This window comes from Delphinus delphis, chromosome 6, assembly GCF_949987515.2.
Source record: "Delphinus delphis chromosome 6, mDelDel1.2, whole genome shotgun sequence".
Lineage (NCBI taxonomy): Eukaryota > Metazoa > Chordata > Mammalia > Artiodactyla > Delphinidae > Delphinus > Delphinus delphis.
Genome location: NC_082688.1, coordinates 64055429 through 64076062, shown reverse-complemented (window position 1 = coordinate 64076062; position 20634 = coordinate 64055429). Strand labels below are relative to the sequence as shown.

The 20634-nt window shown below is 41.5% G+C and overlaps 1 protein-coding gene across 1 annotated transcript in view; it reads left to right on the top strand.

The window, feature by feature from the left end:
* Positions 1 to 20634, top strand: part of FREM1 (FRAS1 related extracellular matrix 1) — a 153315-nt gene that overhangs the window by 48988 nt on the left and 83693 nt on the right. Inside the window, exons 10-15 of the mRNA XM_060013462.1 lie at positions 4380 to 4576; positions 5296 to 5386; positions 6733 to 6900; positions 10457 to 10665; positions 13559 to 13652; positions 16778 to 17030. Coding sequence (XP_059869445.1) covers positions 4380 to 4576; positions 5296 to 5386; positions 6733 to 6900; positions 10457 to 10665; positions 13559 to 13652; positions 16778 to 17030 — 1012 coding nt within the window. The remainder of the gene's footprint in view (positions 1 to 4379; positions 4577 to 5295; positions 5387 to 6732; positions 6901 to 10456; positions 10666 to 13558; positions 13653 to 16777; positions 17031 to 20634) is intronic.

Genomic DNA, 20634 nt, shown 5'->3' with positions numbered 1-20634 from the left:
GTTGTGTGCATAACAAAAAAACAAATATTTTGTATGTGTGTGCACTGTTAAGAATTACTGTGTTGTAAAACCCTGATATCATCACTGAAGCTCCAATTTTTAAGGGACTCAAATGATCAGCTGGTCTGTTTGGTGACTGCATCTTCAGTGTGGATGAGTATCCAGTCATGTCTTACAAATATAAATGTATTTAAAGTATTCAACAAAATCTGTAACTTTCAGCTGTTCAACTACAAGTACAGATGAAATGGTTACTTGATGGGAGCTTTTGTGATCAGAAGGTTCCCCAGTCACTGAAGATTAAACTCAGGCCCAGGATTGTTTTGGCCATACTGTGAGAACACCTCCTTTCATAGGGGCAGAAATCAAAGATCTCAGGTGAGAATCTATTTAAAACAGGAAGGAAGTTACACAAGTGGAGATGCTTCTTGCTTCTTCTCATCTTTTCCATCTAGATACTCCTACTGAGAGATCTACCTGCACATCAACAAGATATTAGCAAGAACCCCCCTCTCTTTCTACCTTGGTTGCCATGACTGTCATCAAATAAAGCCTCACCTACTCAATTTGCTTTTGAAAAATATTTTATTAGGTTATTACAGAATTGTTTGTATCACTACCCAAGTGCTTATCAACAGAAGACTGGTTTAAAAAACTATATCTATACGATGAAATACTATCAAACAAACCAACCAAAAATACCAGTAAATCCATGGAAAATATTCTGTATCTTAACTGTGGTGGTGCCTTGACAGGTATATAAGATTGTCAGAACTCATCAAATTATATACTTAAACTGAATGTAGTTCATTGTATGTAAAGTAGTCCTGACCAGAAAAAGGAAAAAAAAGAAAAATGTTTTCTTCTTTATTCCTCTCAGTAGCGGGCTCTGTAGAATTTATACCTTAGATTTTAACCCGGGGGAGAGTAACGTTAGCAGTAAAATGGAGAGCGAAACCTAAGGATAGAAGAGAAATGGAGAAAGAGGACTAAGAAACAGGAAGAAAGGAGCAGATGCCACAAAGGCCTGGGGGCAAAGTGGGAGGAAGGAGTGCAACATGACCAGAGGAGAGAACAGGCACCCAGAGTGGGCATTTATCAGAAGTCAGACCCGAAAGGGGAGTGGGCAAAACTAGCATTGGAAATAACTCCTGGGGGTGAGAAATAGCACTGGATCATCTCAAAGGAAGATGCAAAAGAAGGAATCAGGCAGAAAGCAAAGCTCAGTGCAGAGAAGGGATCAAGAACCCAGGTCTACAAGGAAGGCAGATAGTAGCCAGTGGAGTATCATATTGTGAGCTGGATTCTGAGGGTCAAGTTTAGTGGTTGTCATTTTATATACTGAGTTATTACTTTATGTTCCAGTTCCCTGCAGATCTGTCTGTGGGTGCTTGTGGCCGTAAGTAGACTGGATGCATGTAGGGGAAGGCAACAAGCAAGAGCCCAGTGCCTAGTATGGGCCCTAGTTTTCCACTTTGTGGGAATGGGTATTTAATTAGGTCTTTTTTACAACCAAATTTCAGTAAAAACGAGAAGACTTTATTTCTCTATGGAGTTTGTTAAAATAGGATCTTTCTCGCCCGCAGAACACAGACACAATAATTATTTGGACATGCATAAATACGTAAAGACACATCAACTTAAGCGATCAGAAAGCATGTTGAAAAATGTGCCCACCATGAATTACTACTGGGGTATAGAAAAGCACGCTTGTACATTCTTTTTGCACAAAGAACGCACTGGAGAATAAATTAGCATAGAAAATGGTCTCTTTGAAGGCACAATAACTATTGTTTCCTTATTAAGTCTAGTTTTTCAATTAAATGGAGCTTCACTGATCCACACCATGGCTGGGATGTCCCATAGAGAATTTCTGAACTTTAGAGATTAGCAAAAAACTGTAACTGGAAAAAAATCATGACACAGATTCCAGGAACTGGAGAAATGACTGTCATTGTGTTCCTTTGTTTTGATTACTGAGTTTAGTTTCTAATTATTGAAATGCTTCATAATGGAATAGTAAATATGCTGTATGCTTTTGTAAAAGTAATGAAGGATGGAGACGGAATTAATTTATTGAGCACCTACTACCAGGTACTCACTGTGCTATCAGCTATCTCATTTGATCCTGACAGCACTTCACTATAATAGTCATCCTTATTATTCCCAGTGTAAAGAGAGAAAAACTGAGCCCCAAAAGGGTTAAATTATTTGCCCCAGGCAGCAAAGTTCGTAGGTGGCTGAGCTGATGTTCCAGTCTTTTTCGTATCATAGCAAAAGCTTAACCATGTTTTAGTTTTTGCTTTGTATGTTAACTTAAAAAAGAAATTCTCTTCATTTTCAAATTGGTTATTGTGAACACCATTATCTTAGAAAAAATTGGCATTGCTGATCTGTACTTCAGTGACAGTATTAAAATAAATCAAAACCAGAGTCAGAATACTTTCATGCATCAGGCTGTGCAACGACTCATGATGCCAAGCAAATGTACCATTTCAAGAGAGAGTAATTGCTTTCTCCCAGCCAATCATGGATTATTGTAAAAAAAAAAATAAATGTGATGGTAAAAAGCTGTTTGGCAAAGTCTCCTTTCCCTCTTGCAAGATCCAAACCTATGAATATTTGAGAAAATTCTTAACATCACAAACAGGGCATGTTGACTCATTCAGTGAGGAAACACCTATAAAGTGCCTCCTGCCTACAAAATACCGTGCCAGATGTGGTGGAGCTATAGAAATGAGCAAAATATTTGTTGAGCACATAATATATGCCAGACATTTTATCTTCATGGTGATATTTGATCTTCATAAAATTCTGTGAGGTTGTTGATATTATGCTTAATTTACAGATAGGAAAATTGACACTCAAAAAAGTTGAGTGACCTGTTCAAGATCAGTAACAGCTACCAAGTGGTTTACCCAGGACTTTAACTGTCTGTTCACTGCCAAATTCCATGTGGTTTGCACTATACTATGATCCTCCTCGTGGAACTTTCAGTCTAGGAGAGATTTACATGTAAACTACTAACTAATAATACAAGACAGTGAAATAATGATGTTTACCAAGGGATAACCAACATTCAGGAAAAATTAATTCCAACTGAGAAATTGGAGAACGTTTCAAGAAAAACCTTCAAGGGTAAGAAAGACTCAGGTTGCTGGAGAGAGCAGGAGAAAACCATTCCAGACTGAAGGAACAACAGGATTCAGAGCATAGAGGCATGTTTGAGGACTAGGTCTGGGTCCACTGAGTGCAATCAGGATGCTGGATTAATGTTGAAAGGTCATAAAAGATAAAGTTGAAATAAAGAGTGTGTTTAAACTGTGAGGGGTCTTGAATACCATGCTAAGGAGTTTGAATAATTCTATCCCTCCTGGGGGGTTAAGATTTTCTTTTTAACTTTCTTTTTAAAAAAATTTTATTGAAGTATGGTTGACTTACAGTGTGTTAGTTTCAGGGGTACAGCACAGTGATTCAGTTATTCATATATATGTGTGTATATATATATATATTCTTTTTCAGATTCTTTTCCCTTAGAGGTTATTGCAAAATAGTGAGTGTAGTTCCCTGTGTGATACAGTAGGTCCTTGTTGGTTATCTATTTTATATATAGTAGTGTGTATGTGTTAATCCCAGCCTCCTAATTTATCCCTCCCCTGCGTTTCCCCTTTGGTAACCATAAATTTGTTTTCTATGTCTGTGGGTCTATTTCTGTTTTGTCGATAACTTCATTTGTATCTTTTTATAGCTTTTTGAGGAAGTGAATAACCTGATTTGACTTGTATGTTTTAAAAGATAACACCAGAGGTATGAAAAGTCAAAATGAGTTATTGGAGTTAGGGCTGATGGAAAGCCGTTGTGATGATGTAAGGAAACTATGAAAACTGGAGCAAAGTCAGAAACAGTGGGAATGACAGCTGTGGGACTAGGGTGTGGTTACTGTTTAGAAAATTTTGTAAGTACAAACTCCGGGACTTGGTGATGTGTTATATGTGGGTAGAGAAAGAGGAACCAAAAGTAATGTCGAGGTTTCCAGGATCTATGACTGAGTGGAAAGAGGAAGAGAAAGCCCAGGTTGCTGGTAAAGGGAGGTGTAGAAGTAAAACCAGGAACATATTTTGTGTATTATATGCCTATTCTATAGCACTCATGACTGCATTAACTATAATTGTGATAATCATATTCTTAAGTTAGAATGAAAAATGGGTGGAGAATGTTCCATTTTTCACGTTCCTACTAACTCCCCAATCTTTTCACTGGAAGTGTTTTACAAAATGGCAGGTTTTGAAAATCATAACTGTGACTGGATGATAGTGGGGTGGCTTTCTTTGGTGTCTTTTTGGTATTTCAAATTAATGGTAAAGATAATTTCTTTCCAGGTGGTGACAATCCACATCACTCCAGTAGATGACCAGCTTCCAAAAGAGGTTCCTGGAGTTTCTCGACATTTGGTTGTTAAGGAAACGGAGGTGGCCTGTATCACTAAGAAACATCTGCATTTTGTAGATACAGAATCATATGACAGGGAGCTGCTCTACACAGTAACCACTCCTCCGTTTTTCTCCTCTAGCCGCAGGTACCTCTACGAAGAGTCATCACCTGGGCTATTAGTTGAGGGTTGCGTTCTAGGATTGAGTTGAAAGTGTCAATGTGTACTTCTGTGGTTCACTTGCTTTGTTGGTCACACGTGAACTTATATTCAATTCAGTATCTATTCTGATCTCAAACTTGTCTCATACCTCCCTTCAAAAGCTATATTAATTGGTAAGTGGCCTGCAGCCTGTAGTGTCTTCAGCTTAGGGAGGCTTAAAACAGTCTTTAATCCCTTTTTCTAAAGAGAATACTTTTTTTCTCTTTAGTAAAATGTACTGAGTCTTCATTGTTTTATTTTTAGATATTGCAGCCCACAAAAGTGGTCATATTCTCTGATTCCAATCCAGAAAATATCATGAATATACCTTAGGTTTGTATTATCTACCAAAGGATAGTGAGGAAATGTTTTTAGGATGAGTATCTAACTACATCTTATTGTAGTTAGATTCCCTTTCATCATGTCAGAGCAGAAATTCTGTACATACTTTCTGCAGTCATGATGAGAATGGCATTCATGATACTAGACTTAAGGCTAGAACCTTCCCCCGCCTTGATATAAAGAGAGAATATAAAGATGGAACATTTGATTTCTTCCTACAGTGAATACTTTTAGCTTCAGAAAATTTCGTTGTGGGCTACTATTTGATTTAATTTTTCTTACTGGGAAAGTTAGCTGATGTGTTCTCTTGTATTTTTGTTTAGACACTTGGATGCTGGGAAATTATTCATGGTAGACAGCATACCAAGGCTAACCAAAAACCCTGCAGCTCCAGGGTTGAAGTCATTCACTCAGGTATGATGCTATGCTCAAGTGTTGACAAACATGATGGAAGTGTCCTCTGAGAAGGTATGGTGCTCCTAACGTTGCACTTGAGAGTATTGGCCTTTGACATCTGTCACAAGCAACAAATACTTGATGTCTATATTCTTTCTGCTTGCACATTTCCATTAAGCAAGTGACATGTAACATTTGAAAATGCTTGATCAAGCTGGATATGATTGTAAAATCTCGTTATAATTCAACACAGTCTTTTGCATCAATTTAGGTCCCTGGCTTAGGGCTCTGATTTAGGGACCTGGTGCATATGTTTTTACTCCATCAAAGTCAGTTCGTCCAATATCCTACCATCTTAGTTTCCTAGGGCTGCTATAGCCCAGTACCACAAACTAGGTGGCTTAAAAGAACAGAAATGTATTGTCTTACAGTTCTGAAACTAGAGGCTAGAAGGCTAGAAGTCTGAAACCAAGGTCTCAGGAGGGCCACCATCCTCCAAAACCCTGTTTGGTCGGGGGGCAGTGGGGTCTTACCTTACCTCTTTCCATCGTCTAGTGGTTTGCTGGCAATCTGACATTCCTTGACTGGTAGATCATCACTCCACTCTCTGCCTCTGTCACGCCATGGCTGTGTTCTCCCTGAGTCTCTCTCTTCTTATAAGGAACAAGTTATATTGGATTAAGGGCCCACCCTACTCCAGTATGGCCTTACCTCAACTAATTACATCTGCAACAACCCTGCTTCCAAGTAAGGTCACATGCTGAGGTACTGGGGGTTAGGACTTCAACGTGTCTTTTTTTGTGGGGGACATAAGTCAGCACATGCTATCTACTGCTTTCCAAAATCCTTCATTAGCCCTCTCCCTGCTCCTGTGGCCTCTGCTCTGCAGACCTGACTAGAGGCCCAGTAATGATGAGTGATCAGGCAGCAGCTACCCCTGAGCTGCTGAATCTCACTGTAGTTAGAGGTTGTATTAAATGAGTATGTCAACCTATGTGCTAAGTACTATTATTTTTTTCATTTTGTAGGTAAGGAAACAGAGACCTCGCAAGTTTAAGCAGCTTGACTAATATCACACAGCTACTTTGTGACACAGCTGGGTTAAAATGCAAGTCTCCTGTCTTTCACAGAGTTGCCTGGCTTCAAGCACTTGACGTAGTCACTTAATTTCTTTGTTCTTTTCCCTCCTGCTTTTAGAAAATGTGATTTGTAAGATAGAGCTTTTTATGATCTTCAAATTGAGGATGGTGGCATTTACAATGTTCCCTATCAGTGAATGAGATGGGTATCTTAGACTTAGGTCTCTAAATGTCTCTCATCCTGGGAAGTTGGCACCCACATGTCCGTCTTCATTTGCTTTGCAGCATGCTGTGAACTATATGAAAGTGGCCTACATGCCACCCATGCAAGATATAGGCCCCCACCCCCGACACGTGCAGTTTGCCTTCTCCGTCAGTAACCAGCACGGCGGCACTTTGTTCGGGATCTGCTTTAACATCACGATTCTTCCGGTGGACAATCAGGTCCCTGAGGTAGGCGTAATGCTTGATGTGAAGGATGAAAAGGCGGGGAAGAACTAAGGAAAGAAAGATTTTTGAAAGACTTACTCAAAATGCTAACTTCTCTTTAGGCTCCTTCAAAGAACTTTTTTATTTTCCAGCTACAGTGTAGGAAAAGAAAGCATGGGGAGGGGGAGTCCTTCACCTCCTATGGGACTTTCTATCTAAAAGATGAGATTTTCTAGTTGCTGAATTTGGCATTATTTTCAAAGCTTTATCAAAATCTCTTTCCTTTCCTTTCTGCTGAGTTTCATGTGTTGATCAGGTGAAGAGGATTAAATTAGGAGTCTCTTAGCAACCAGATAGGCTTATTTGCTCTCTCCGCAGGCCAGCTATGCTGTTCTGTCATCTAAATAAGCTCTTTAATTTTCTAAAATGAATTAAGATGGACCCTTGCATCCTATGCTGTTCCACTCCCCAATGTTTGTGTAAGCTTTAAAGCACTTGGGTCTCTCATTATAAATCAAATTACAAAGGCGATGCTACCTTGTGCATCTTATCTGCGAGGCTGGGATTCATGGTGAGAATTTGTTCCCTACCTGCTCCCTCCCCATCAGAGCACTAGAGTTAATGAGGGTGGCTATTCCTAGGTTTGCTTTTTCCCTCAAAAGCGGAAAGTGTGATTACCCATTCATTAGGAACCAGAGGGGACTAGAACTCACATGTGTCTCATCCCTAAGGAAAGAGGCCACCTTCCCAGGCAGCCACCTGGAATACGGCCAGGAAAGCACGGATGCTTCTTTTCCTTTGCTCTCCTCACCATCTCTAAGCTGCCCAAAGTTGTGGAGCAGAGGTCTCACCCTGCAGGACCAAGGGGCTTACCCAAACCACACAACTGTTTTGATGAGTCTAAATAATATTTGAAAATAATGAGTTGCCAACGCTTAAACATCAGGAGGTTTTGTATCAGGTTTGGATTTCTGGCTTCTCTTGAAAATTTGGAAGCTCTGGCAACACTGAGTCCACTTCCCTACCCCCACCCCACAGCAGCTGAACAGGGCACATTCCCCAGTCACCCAAGTCCCCACCCAACTCAAGACACCCATTTACATCACTGGCTTGACCCCACCAGCCTCTGAGCTTGCAATATTTGGTAGAAGCTGGGCCCAAGAGCTCACAAAAAAGGAATGTAAACTATGTTCTTTGCCTCCTTCCCTGTCAGGGACCAGGTCATGTTCCCTGTATAAAAAATAGTTTAGAATGTCTCTTAATTTTTTATTTTTTAATTTTTTTTTGCGGTACGTGGGCCTCTCACTGTTGTGGCCTCTCCCGTGGCGGAGCACAGGCTCCGGACGCGCAGGCTCAGCGGCCATGGCTCATGGGCCCAGCCGCTCCACGGCATGTGGGATCTTCCCGGACCGGGGCACGAACCCGTGTCCCCTGCATCGGCAGGCGGACTCTCAACCACTGCGCCACCAGGGAAGCCCAGGAATGTCTCTTAATTTGATTAGATTTTATTCAGACCATCCTTTTCTATGTATGAGATACGTGCCCTGAAATAGCCCAGCATCTAAAGAAGCTAATGTGTGTTACAGAACAATCACAGAGAAACAGTTTTTTATGCCAAGCTGTCCAGCCTCTTGCTAGAGAAAGATGATCTGTGGTAAAAACCAGAAAGGGTGAAGTGAATAGTTACCTCCATCATTTGAAGGTAAATGGAATAGTTACGAGGACTTGGGGCTCAGGAGGCTTAGTGGCTTCTGTCTTTTTTCTACAGTGGATGGGACAAATGAAATAGTACTGTAGAGAACTGAGAGTAGTAGAAATAAAATTAAATGAGTGGCTTCAGTGAACCTAGTCATGGGAGTGGTTCCCTGGTGTGAAAATCCACAGTTATCGCTGGGCTAAGTGATAACCGTTAGGGGATCTTGACACCATGCTGGCCTGAAGTTCCAGAAATCCAAGCACTGGGTTCAGGCAGGGACTAGAAAGTGAATAATTAATGGGGGGGGGGGCAAATTAGCTTTTAGTTTTTTAAAGTTGTCCTGAAATACATATATATTTAAAAATCGTCTAATGAGGCAAAGTATATTCCTTGAAACTTAGCATCTTGGGATATTAATCGATGCAACTCAGGACAAAATGAGGTTGGCGGACATGGACCATGTTTCAGTGGTAATAATCCTCTTTAAATAAGAACTCCATTTATTTCTTTCTCCTACAAACAGTGAAAATGTAGGTTTGGCAAAATCAGAGTAAGGCACTTAGGAAGGGTGCGGGTGAGTGGCTGTAGGGAGAAAAGGCTCTTACTTTATGTCGTCCTTTGCTGGCAGAAGTAGTTTATTACAGAATACAAGGCAGCTGTCCCAGGGAGCATGGTCTCATCATTTCCATGATCCAAGGAACTGCCCTTGGGGCGGCTGTGCCCTGGTGGGTGGGAGGATGGAGCAGGTCTGTGGGTGGAGGCTGTGATTTCTTGCTCACTTCCCTTTCCTCTGCTCATTTCTCAGGCCTCCGTCCTCTTTACCAGCTCTTGCCTTAGGGAGTGCTCTCCTTTCTAGGAGTGGCAGCTGCTCTGAAGAGAGTAGCTACTTCCTCAGAGAACCCTGTGTCCTCACGTTAGCAGAGCGCTCACCCCAGATCGTGTGTGAGGAGCCTTCAGAGCCCATGACTTGGTAGCCCAACTGTATCTCCCTGTTTTTGCTTCTGTGTAGTAATACAAATTTGAGAAAATGATAGGTTAAACAAAGTTAGTAGATTTTCCTACTGTAGGGTTTCAGAGTGCTGAATACACTTACGAATCTTATAAACTTCCAAGGTGAAGATACCGTATGTGACTATTTTCTAGATGTGTTTGACCATGGAACACTTCTTGCCAACTCCCAATGTGATGATAAAACAGCCCAAGCCCTTCTAACTTGCTTTTTACTTTCAAGTAAATTTTTATTGAGCGGTGAGTTTTTCTGTTAGAGAAAATTATCTTTATGGCTTTAATATTTAAGTCTAATGCTTGAATAAATCTATTTCCTATGAAATCTTCAATTTCTAGTCTTTCATTTCCCTGTTCTACTTCCATATCTAAAACACTCACTACCCTGATGCTTAAAAGCTCCAGTCAATTTCCCAAGTCTTTAAGAATCTTTAGGGTGTAAAAAGGGATGGATTCTTTCTCTAGGGGAATTTGATGTAGGTTTTGTTCATTTTGTAGATTAAGGTACATATGTGCCGAGCAATGGCAGGTGTGGACACGATGAGGAATGTTGTTATTTTCTCAGTTTAGCACCAGTGATGGTAAATCTGGCTGCTGCTTCTACTCTACAGGGTCTGAGATCAGTGAAATGCAGATGCTTTCAGGTTTCTAGAGCTGCCTTGTTTCTTTGTGTCCATCAATGTTTAGAATTGGAAGCATTTAGTGAAAAATACTTTTCAGCCAGGATGTTCAGCTATGAACTTGTTCCCTTGAGCACATTCTTGAGAGTTTGATTGACATGTGAAAATGGTGCTGGAAGTTTTCTGTTGGTTTCATGAGCTCTGTCTTCAGGTACACTTCATGGAACAAGGCTTTAAATGTTTCCTTCCTTCTTTCTAGGTATTTACCAACCCTCTGAGAGTGGCTGAGGGAAGTCAGTGTGTCATCAGCACAGAGCATGTCCTGGTTTCTGACGTGGACACCAAACTGGACAACATCCACCTCTCCCTGCAGAGACAGCCTCAGCACGGAAGGGTGGAGCTGAATGGATTTCCTCTAAACACAGGGGCCATATTTTCTTGGGGAGACCTCCAGGCCTTAAAAGTTAGGTCAGAACATTTCCTGGCTTCTTTGTTTTACGTGCTTTGGCTCCCATCTGAATCAATTGTGAGGCAGTGTAAGAAGTTTGTCCAATTCTTTCAGGGGTAGCAACATGCCACCTAATACTTTTCCAGGGTCAGTTGAAAATTAGAAATGACAATCCTTTAGTTTCCCCCCAAGGCATTTTCTTTCCCTCCGGCTTGCTGTACTGGTAGGAGTGACATTATGAATATTTGAGCAACAAAAACTCGATTAGCATGAATATTAAATTTGCTGCAACTGCATGTATCACAAGGGGTAACAATCAAACTAGATGAATAGAGTCTGAGATAATCTATAAGGCTAATCTACATAATTGAACTTGGTTTTAAGAAAAGCCAATTTCTTAACCCTGGCAACTCTGGGATAGAATTCTGTTGATCGAAGTCCTTAGTGTGAATTTTTAATCCATTTTACTGGGGAGGGGATTTGAGGGCAAATACGTAGGGTAGGTTGGGTAGGTAGGACATGGAATAGTACTTGGGTCTCTTCCAGTCAGGGGTGGAGTAATCCCTGTCTCATGGTCCTACAGTAGTTCCCCTCACCTTGAGGACTTTCATTTCTTCTACCTAATGCAGTTATGTAAGAAACTTTTTCTTTAAAATCTAGTAAAACATCTTCTTTGTAAAACAATGCAAGGTACTCAAAAGCAGTGGTCAGGTAGACAAACATACTGGTTAATTTCTCACTTGTACAAGTTCAAGTTATAAATGGGAATTTTGTCCTTTTTGATAAAGTGTAGTAGAAGGTATTAGGCATCAAATGCTTAGTTCTACATTTAGAAATTGATGGGGAAGGAGAATTTGTGTACAGGAAGATCATTTTCATCCAACAGTTTAGTTACACTGCTTTATTTTACAGTTTCCAATATCTTAACCTCTTTTCACTACTCTTATCCTCATTAAAATTTCCTTTTTTCCCCAAGATCTCAGCTCTTTCCTACCTGTTAGAAAGAGAGCTCTGTTTAGATAGTTCTTACTAGGGAATGAACGATAGATAGAAAAAAAAAAAGTACGAGTGTTTGCCAGCACGTATATTTCAAGCATTCTTCTAGAGACTTGCAATTATGGTTTTTTTTCATTAAACTTCACAGCAATCAAACCTGACAAGGTAGATGGTTCTATTCTCATATTATAGTTGAAATAACTAAGACACGAAGAGGTTAAGGTCACTTAGCTAGTGTGTGCAGGACTCTGGTTTTGAAAGAAGTTCTGTTTGATTCCATAGCCATGCATTTGGATGTGTACTCCTAGACCTTTTAGAGGCATTAGCATGGTAAGTATATTTGAATTAGCACATTATCACATACCAATCTATTTTTGATGAAGATATCAGGGAGTATGACAAAGTAAAGCATAGGAGGCAGTGTTGGGAGGGAAATTGGGAGTAGGAGGTGGGCTTTCTCCACCAATGGAATCGAATCCCTAGCTAGTGTATGGGTGAGTCTCGTCCTGAGTAAAACACCTTTTAGCCCTGGAATTTTTTCATATGTAAACATTACATATGTTCAATATACAATACAATTTTTAAAGCAACTTTTTTTTTTTTTGCGGTACGCGGGCCTCTCACTGCTGTGGCCTCTCCCGTTGTGGAGCACAGGCTCCTGACGCTCAGGCTCAGCGGCCATGGCTCACGGGCCCAGCCGCTCCGCGGCATGTGGGATCCTCCCAGACCGGGGCACGAATCCGGGTCCCCTGCATTGGCAGGCGGACTCTCAACCACTGCGCCACCAGGGAAGCCCTAAAGCAACTTTTAATTTCATTTCCTAGAACTTATTTCCATAACTCAGTGTCTTGAATGGATCACTGATAAGCTAAAAATTTGACTCAGTTCAACAATTATTTAGAACTTACTGTGTATCACTACAGTGGACTGAAGAGTAAATGGAAAGTCTAGAATTAGACAATTCCTTTAAGAAACTTGACTGAGAATTAAAAGGAAATAGGGTCAAGGCAAGACCAAGAAAAAATATATATATACATTTTTTGTAAATTTATTTATTTATTTTTGGCTGCGTTGGGTCTTCACTGCTGCGTGTGGGCTTTCTCTAGTTGCGGCGAGAGGTGGCTTCTCTTGTGGAGCACGGGCTCTAGGCGCACGGGCTTCAGTAGTTGTGGCATGTGGGCTTAGTAGTTGTGGCTTGCAGGCTCTAGAGCGCAGGCTCAATAGTTGTGGCACGTGGCTTAGTTGCTCCATGGCACGTGGGATCTTCCCAGACCAGGGATTGAACCTGTGTCCCCTGCAATGGCAGGTGGATTCTTAACCACTGTGCTACCAGGGAAGTCCCGAAAAAATACTTTTAAGTCTAGAGAAATTCAAGAATCTTTATAGGTTCAGAGGAAAAGAGTTAGTAAATAGCAAGGGGGAAGTGGCAGGAGAGAGGCAATGAATAATGCATAGATAAAGTTTTAGGGCAGAGCTGAATCAATCCAGAGCACAGGCAGAAGGAATAACCTTAAAAGTGGGGGAGGAGGGAGAATTACCAAAATCCACGTAGTGTCCCACTTTTACCTGTCACTGCTCAGTCTCAGTGTCCCCTTTGCCCCCAGCAGTGTTTTCGGTAAGTAGGCAGAGCTACACCCACTGGTTCCCGTTTTTACAGTGACAATTTGAAGAGCTGCTTTTTGATTTGGGGACAAGTTATGAATGCATAAACACATTTTTCCAGGGTGGAGCAATTTTACATTTAAGGATACTTGAGTACAGTAGTTACATATGTGACTTCATGATTATGCTGGGGGTTTGGTTATTTATTTATTTGTTGAACATATGGCCAAAACCATGGGAAAGTTCTTGTGACAGGAATCTCAGTGCACTCTGACAGTGGCCTTGAGAGGTTAGTGACAGCTATCATCCCCACAGGTATCAGCATGATGGATCTGAGATACTTCAGGATGACATGCTACTGGAGGTCACAGATGGCATAAATGCAGCAGAATGTGTGCTATACATTGAGGTACGTAGTAAGTTTCCTCCATGGTTCATATAGAAACAAACCTTCTAGTCTGGAAGCCTCTTGGGGTCTCTGATAGAAATTGAAGCACATGGACTTCAAAGCAAGAAGGTGTCTGCTTACATCTTTGATTATGTCAGGACAGGCAATAGAGAGCAAAGTTATATTGGTGAAATGGGCATATGAGTTTCTTGTGCCAATCGATTTAAAGGTAGAACTACTCTGACCTCAAACCCAGAGACTTAATTTAAAAAGCAGTCATTTCCATGTATAAATTATTTCTAATATTTTTGATCTGTCATGCCCAGAAATATTTATTTAGCAGTTGGACAGGTTAGGCTAGCATCGCTGGGCTTTTCCCTGTTGTGTGCAAGGAGCCGTATCTATATGTGCGATGTGACCCTTTGTGAATTCCTGTACTATATACCCCTGGCCTGTTTGAGATGATTATTTTCCCTCTTTTGAAAAATGAAGGAAAATCTGCACATAAAGGTTGAGTATATGCTCAAAGGCCTGATGGGAACCCCCGGGTTTCTCTGTTGGGTGACCATCCACGTCCACAAGCATAACTCATGGGATTTGCAGGTATTTATAGTTAGTGACAAAGGAGGGTCAGCAGAAGACTTATCACACTTCCTGAAGATCCACTAATTATTCTTACCGTACCAAATTCTATTTCTGTTTCAATTTTGTCAGTTCTTTGTAGTATGAAATTATTATTAATGGTCATAATAATGTGTTTGTAAGATATTTTACAGTTAATAATTAAGAATGATCACATCATTCTAGTGTTTTAAGAAGTACACAGAAAAGAAATTATCCCCGTCCTATAGCAAAGGTCTGAGAAGGTTCAATGACTTGTCCAAAGCCATTAACTTGACCATGTAGACCTGGGCTGGCATCTCCACTCTGGTACTCAGGCCAGCGTTCTTTCCTCCTAACCACTGCCCAGATCTAAATTAACAGGTGATTGTAATTACCATGCTCGCTAACATTTCCTGAGCACTTATCCATGCCAGTCACAGTGCATAGCCACTTCTTTTCATTTTTTCCACTTAGTTCTAATGATGGTCTTGTATCTAGATGAAAAGCAGTACGTTATTTCAGCTTCAAAAAGGAGAGTTTTCTTTATTGGCAGACTTTTACATATAAAGAAAGCTTTTCTGAGTTAATTTTTTTTCCTGAAAAGCAAATTTATGGTGAAAACCCCAACTCTGTCTTCTGTCCATGGCCATCTTCTCATTAATGACCCTAAGCAGTGAATTTGGGGAAAAGAATTTGTGTATTATTACTTTTGAGACAAAAGGGCATAGCCTTTGGAAACCAATCAGAGCTTCAGGAAAGTTTTAGACAATTATGTGTGATTTTTTTTCATTCAGGAGGAATGTTTTTAATTCTGTTGCCTTTGGACTTTTTATGCATTTGAAAGCTGAGGATATTTTGTGAACTGCTGCAAGGTGATGATCATGAATGTATTGGTGAGATTGATCAGATGGGGTCAAGAACAATGATAAAGAAGGTCTTCACTGAATCTATGCAGAGGACTTGAACAAAGATATTGTTTCCTAATAAGCCAATAGAAAATGGAATAGAGTATTGCATACTTTTCTATCTTTAGTTAAATAAATAAACCTGGGTTTCCATCACCCCATCTCTCTACCTGTTAAAGGAAAGTGTCTTCATAATTTCATGTATATTTGTTGTCGAGTTGTTAGCCTGTTGAAACAGTCGGGTAACCAGGGCATATATACGTAGTTACATTCATTCATTCGTTTATTCCATAAATACTTAATAAGTGCCTGCTATATGCCATGTCCTATGCTAAATTCTTGGGCTGTGTTGATGAACAAGCTAAATAAACTTCCTCTTCTTTTAGAGTTATGGGCAAGGGATGAAGGCAGGCTTTAAACAGATTGTCACTGAAATAATCAGTTAAAATGTGGATGTGTTCTACAAGTGAACAGGGTACTAAAAGAGAGTAAACAAGGGAAGTTTCTAAGTGAGTCTGAGTTGTCAAGAAGTTTTCCTGGAGGAATCCATATGTAACCTGAAGGAGGAGGCAGCCAAGCAAAGAGCTACGGGAGAACATACCAGGCAAGGGACAGACAGAAGATGCAAAGACGGGGCAAAGGCCTGACATGTGTGGAACACAGTGTCTTGGGGGTAGAAATGGACAGGAGTGGCAAAGGAACCCCATAGCATGAGATGAAGCCGAAGACATACTAGGAGAAGCTCTGGGAAGCCACTGAAGGTTCCCACAGTTAGATGACTTGATGAAAGCCACGTTTGAAAAAGATCACATTGGCTAAAGCGTGGGGCAAGGAAATGTAGGGGTGACAGTATTCACAGGCCAGACTTGATAAATAAATGTGCAGCACACGCCGAGTTGTGGTCGTGAACTCAGAGGAGGACTGTCCTTCATTCCTGTTTAGAAGACATACTTTTTCACATTTCTACAAAATCTTTTAAAATTTGGACAGCCAGTGTGATCCCATGTTGCTTTTTTTCCCTTTCTGCTTGGAAATTTTATTTTCATGACAGTGAGAGAAAAATGTTTTATCAAGTTGAAAACTGGCATTGATTTAATGGTTATGGGGTTTCAGATTTAACTCAAAATGTTTGAAGTGCAGCTGCTGCTTATTATAAGTCCAAAGAAACTTCCTGGGTGGCAGGAAGTTGAGAGTAGAGGAAAGCCTTGTAATCATCAAGTAATTTGAAATATAAATAACTTTGATGTGGTAAACGTAAATGCTCAGACCACAAGGACTAGATTTCCCGTAGAATATGGGTAAATTTAGCAAAGGAGGATAGGGGCTTGGGTGAAGGATGCTTTATATCACATTTAGATTTTGTCTGTCTTGAAACAAACGAGAGCTTTGAGCCCCAAACCATAACCATGCTCTCCCATCCCTACCTAAAATGTCTCTCATGTGGGTCATTTCTTACAAGTTGGTTCATCTGGGGAAAGTTAAAAGATACAGATGGCTTGGCCAAATGCCATGGCTATTGTTTCACATGTCTGGAAGATTGAAAATGCCTGTCATTCCAGTTATGAGCTATGAGTTACCAGTTGGGCAATTTGTCATTGCTCTTTTTTCTTGAAAACATGCATTTTTTTTCCTGCTTAGGTGTTGCCTGTAAATGATGAGCCACCGGTCCTAAAGGCAGACCTCATTCCCATGATGTACTGCTCAGAGGGCGAAGAGGTGGTCATTACCTCTGAATACATTTTTGCTACTGATGTGGACAGTGATGATATGAAACTGATGTTCATGATTGTTCGAGAACCTCAGCATGGGACAGTGAGGAAAGCTGGGGTCACAGTGCGTCAGTTTTCTCAGGGAGATGTTACGGCAGGGGCTGTGACGTACAAACACACAGGTAAGTGACAGAACTGTGACTAGTCTGAGAGTGGGGATGCAGCAACATGACAGAGTCTTAGCCCACTCCTTGCTGTGGGCTCTGATAATCTAACAGTCTTAATGCTTCCTTCCATTAAAAGAGTGGCAGCCCATCTCCCATTTTCAAGTATGATCACCATATTCAGAAGTATTTCTTGATCTCAGTAATATAATGAATTTCACAGAGTTGAGAAAGATCAAGTGTTATTGCTGCTCTGCTCCTGATGCTTCCACATAGACCTTCAATTCACCCTGGCTTGTCCTCGTTCCTATTTTGGTCAATATGAAGAAGATTATTTGACCATCTCAGCTTCTGGCTCCCTAAATCATAACAGAAATGCCTGAAGTAGGCTCCCTAAGATAATTATCTTATTAACTGTAAAAGTTTCCTGATTATCAGCTAGCTCCTAAGAAGAAACCGGTCTGACCTTTGAGTTCTTGAAAAGCAAAGATCGTGTCTTACACTTTTGTGTAACTTGTCCACAGCACATGACAGTGGTGGACATAGATGAGAGATACAGTAAATGCTAGTTTATTAGCACTGTAGTTACATTTCTGGCATTGCATTATATTGTTATCCGGATGGCATTTGTTCCTTATGTAAAATGTTCATGTAGAGAAGATGTGAATTCAACATCTGATGTCTGCGAGGCACAGTAGTAGGCACTGTGGCTTTACAAAGGAGTATAACCCAAACCCTACTATGAAGGACTTTTGATTTAAAGGAGTAAGACAAACACATTCCCACGTAAAGATGACAGCGTGACACATCTGCCCATCGCCACATCACCACCCCTCCCACATCTGATTTCTGGGTTGGGGCCACTTCCTCAGTAATAATACATCTACTTCCTCTACCTAAGTTTTATCACACTCCATTACAATTTCACGTTTACTCATCCATATGCCTCTCTAACCTGGAAATTCCATGGGGGAAGTGTGATTGGGTGTGGGAGGCCAGGTGAGTGATACAAGAAATAAGAGGTATCGGAATTCAAATCATTTTCTTATTTGAAGAGACAGAGAGAGAGAGAATACAAGCAGGGAGGTGGGAGGGAATTCAAGGAGGGGGATTGAGATAGCAAAGGATTCATTTGGACATGGGAGAAAACATTTTGAAATAATATTTTTATGGGTACTTTAAAAAACAGTGATTCATTGCGATATCAGTTCTTAATCACTCAACTAAACATCTTTTTTCTTTAAATGCTATCTCCTTATCTTCTTCTTTATGTTAAGTCTTAGGAAAGGTTTCATTGGCTCTTTCCTTGTCCTGAGGAGCTTAGCCCACTTGTTCGATGTCTCTCAATGTCTCTCAAGAGTTTACAGCTAGGTGCTTCTTTTTAATTTCCCCAGTAGTTCTCAGGCTAGCAGAAAAGTGATCCAAAGACCAGTGATTGTTGATTTTTACATAATTTTAACATCTTTGGCAGGCTCACACAGCATAGATAAATTAGTGGTGAGATGAATCTGTTTTCTCTTCCTGCGCTTTGTTCCAGACGTTAAGCAACAGTTGTACATACGTATAACTCTCTTCTAGTGTGGTGGCCATAGAAGAGAGTGTTGACACATTTTTTTCATAAGACCTAGTGGGACACTGGGGCAAATTGTTTCAGATAGACTTTTTTGTTATGTTAATAAATTAACAGAGGGGCAGAGTCAAGATGGCATACTAGGAGGACGCTGAATTCGCATCTCCTCACAACTAGGGCACCTACTAGGCACCAGTGGGACCACGGACACCTAAGGGGATGGGAGGAACCCCCAGTGACTGGGTAGGACGCGGGGTATGGGGGAAGTGAAGGGGGAGAAGAAGTGGAGGCGGGATGGGACTGGAGCCCCTGCTGAAGGGTGGCTGGGGGAGGGGAAGGGATCCCATGCCTGAAGGGGAAAATTGGGGGACCATTGGGAGGGCAGAGGATCAAAAGGGAGAGTGGCCAGGTTTCCCCTGCCCACTTGGGCCCCCAGGAACCTGCTGAGATCCGGGGCCTGATCCTCTGACCACCTGAGGCCCCCTCCAGCTGTGCAGGTCCTGAGGGAGTAGGAGGGAGGGAAGGGGGAGCAAAAGTGGGACCGGCAGCCCTGAGGGGCAGCTGGGGGAGGGGAGGAGTTCCTACACCCAGCGGGACCCACCCACAGTTAGGGGTCCAGCGGCAACAGGGGAGACCCTGGGGGAGATGGTGGGGGAGGGGAATGGAGGAATGGAAGGGAATGGAGCCAGTGCTTTCCCTGTCCAGTTAGGCACCGGGGAGCCTACTGGGCTCTTGGGCCTAATCCTCTGCCCTCAGAGCCTCCCTCCTGCTGCTCCGAGCCCAAGCCCCGCCTCTACGCCCCCACCCAGGGCCCCACCTCTGCACTCGGAGACCCCCTCCAACGCGCTGGGTCTAAACTCCACCCACACACCCTGACCCAGGGCTTTACCTCCCAACTCCAGAACTCCACACTCCAGAGGCCCTCCTTTCCACGTGCTGCCTCTCCCCTTCCGAGCAGGTCCTAAGCAGAGGCCCTGCCCCATGCTTGAATGTCTCCCTGCCTAGTCCCTGCCCCTAGGGCCTTTTCTGGCTACGTGGGTCCTGAGCCTAGGCCCCACCCCACACTTAAACGTCACCCACCCACCCGCCTAAGTCCCACCCCACCCTAAACCACTCCCCTACCTAAGTTCCACCCCCACCTAAACTCCACCCCCATAGCCAAGGCTTTTTTTCTCTTTTAGATTGGGGTTCTGTTTTACGATGTTGATTCATTGTTGTTGATTCTTTTATATTTTTATTTTTCCTAATAAATCTTTTATTTTTCTAATTTTATTTTATGCTTTATATTTTGTTATTGTTCTCTCCTTTTGGCTTGTTCCCCCCCACCTTTTTTTCTTTTTTCTGTTGTGGTTTTATTTTACCTTGTTGCAGGTGTTTTGATTATAGTTTTATTTTTCTTAATATATTTTTTATCATTCCAATTTTATTTTGTTTTTTATTCTTTGATATTGTACTGCTCCTTTTTTTTTTTTTTTTTTTACCGTGCCATGAAGCTTGTGAGATTTTGGTTCCCAGGCCAGAGGTTGGGTCCGAGCTCCTGTGGTGGGAGCTCCGAGTACAAATTGCTGGACTAACAGAGAACCTCACACCCCAGGGAATATCAATCTGAGTGAGGCCTCCTGGAGGACCTCATCTGAGCACCAAGATCAAGCTCTATCTGCCTGCCTGCAAACTCCACTGCTAGACATCTCAGGCCAAACAACCAGTAAGACAGGAATAGAGCACCACCCATCAAAAAAAAAAAAAAAAAAGACAAAGAAGGAGACTACATAATGATCAAGGGATCGATCCAATAAGAAGATATAACAATTGTAAATATTTGTGAACCCAACATAGGAGCACCTCAGTACCTTAGGCAAATGCTAACAGCCATAGAAGGGGAAATTGACAGTAACACAATCATAGTAGGGGACTTTAAAACCCCACTTTCACCAATGGACAGATCATCCAAAATGAAAATAAATAAGGAAACACAAGCTTTAAATGATATTAAACAAGATGGACTTAATTGATATTTATAGGACATTCCATCCCCAAACAACAGAATACACT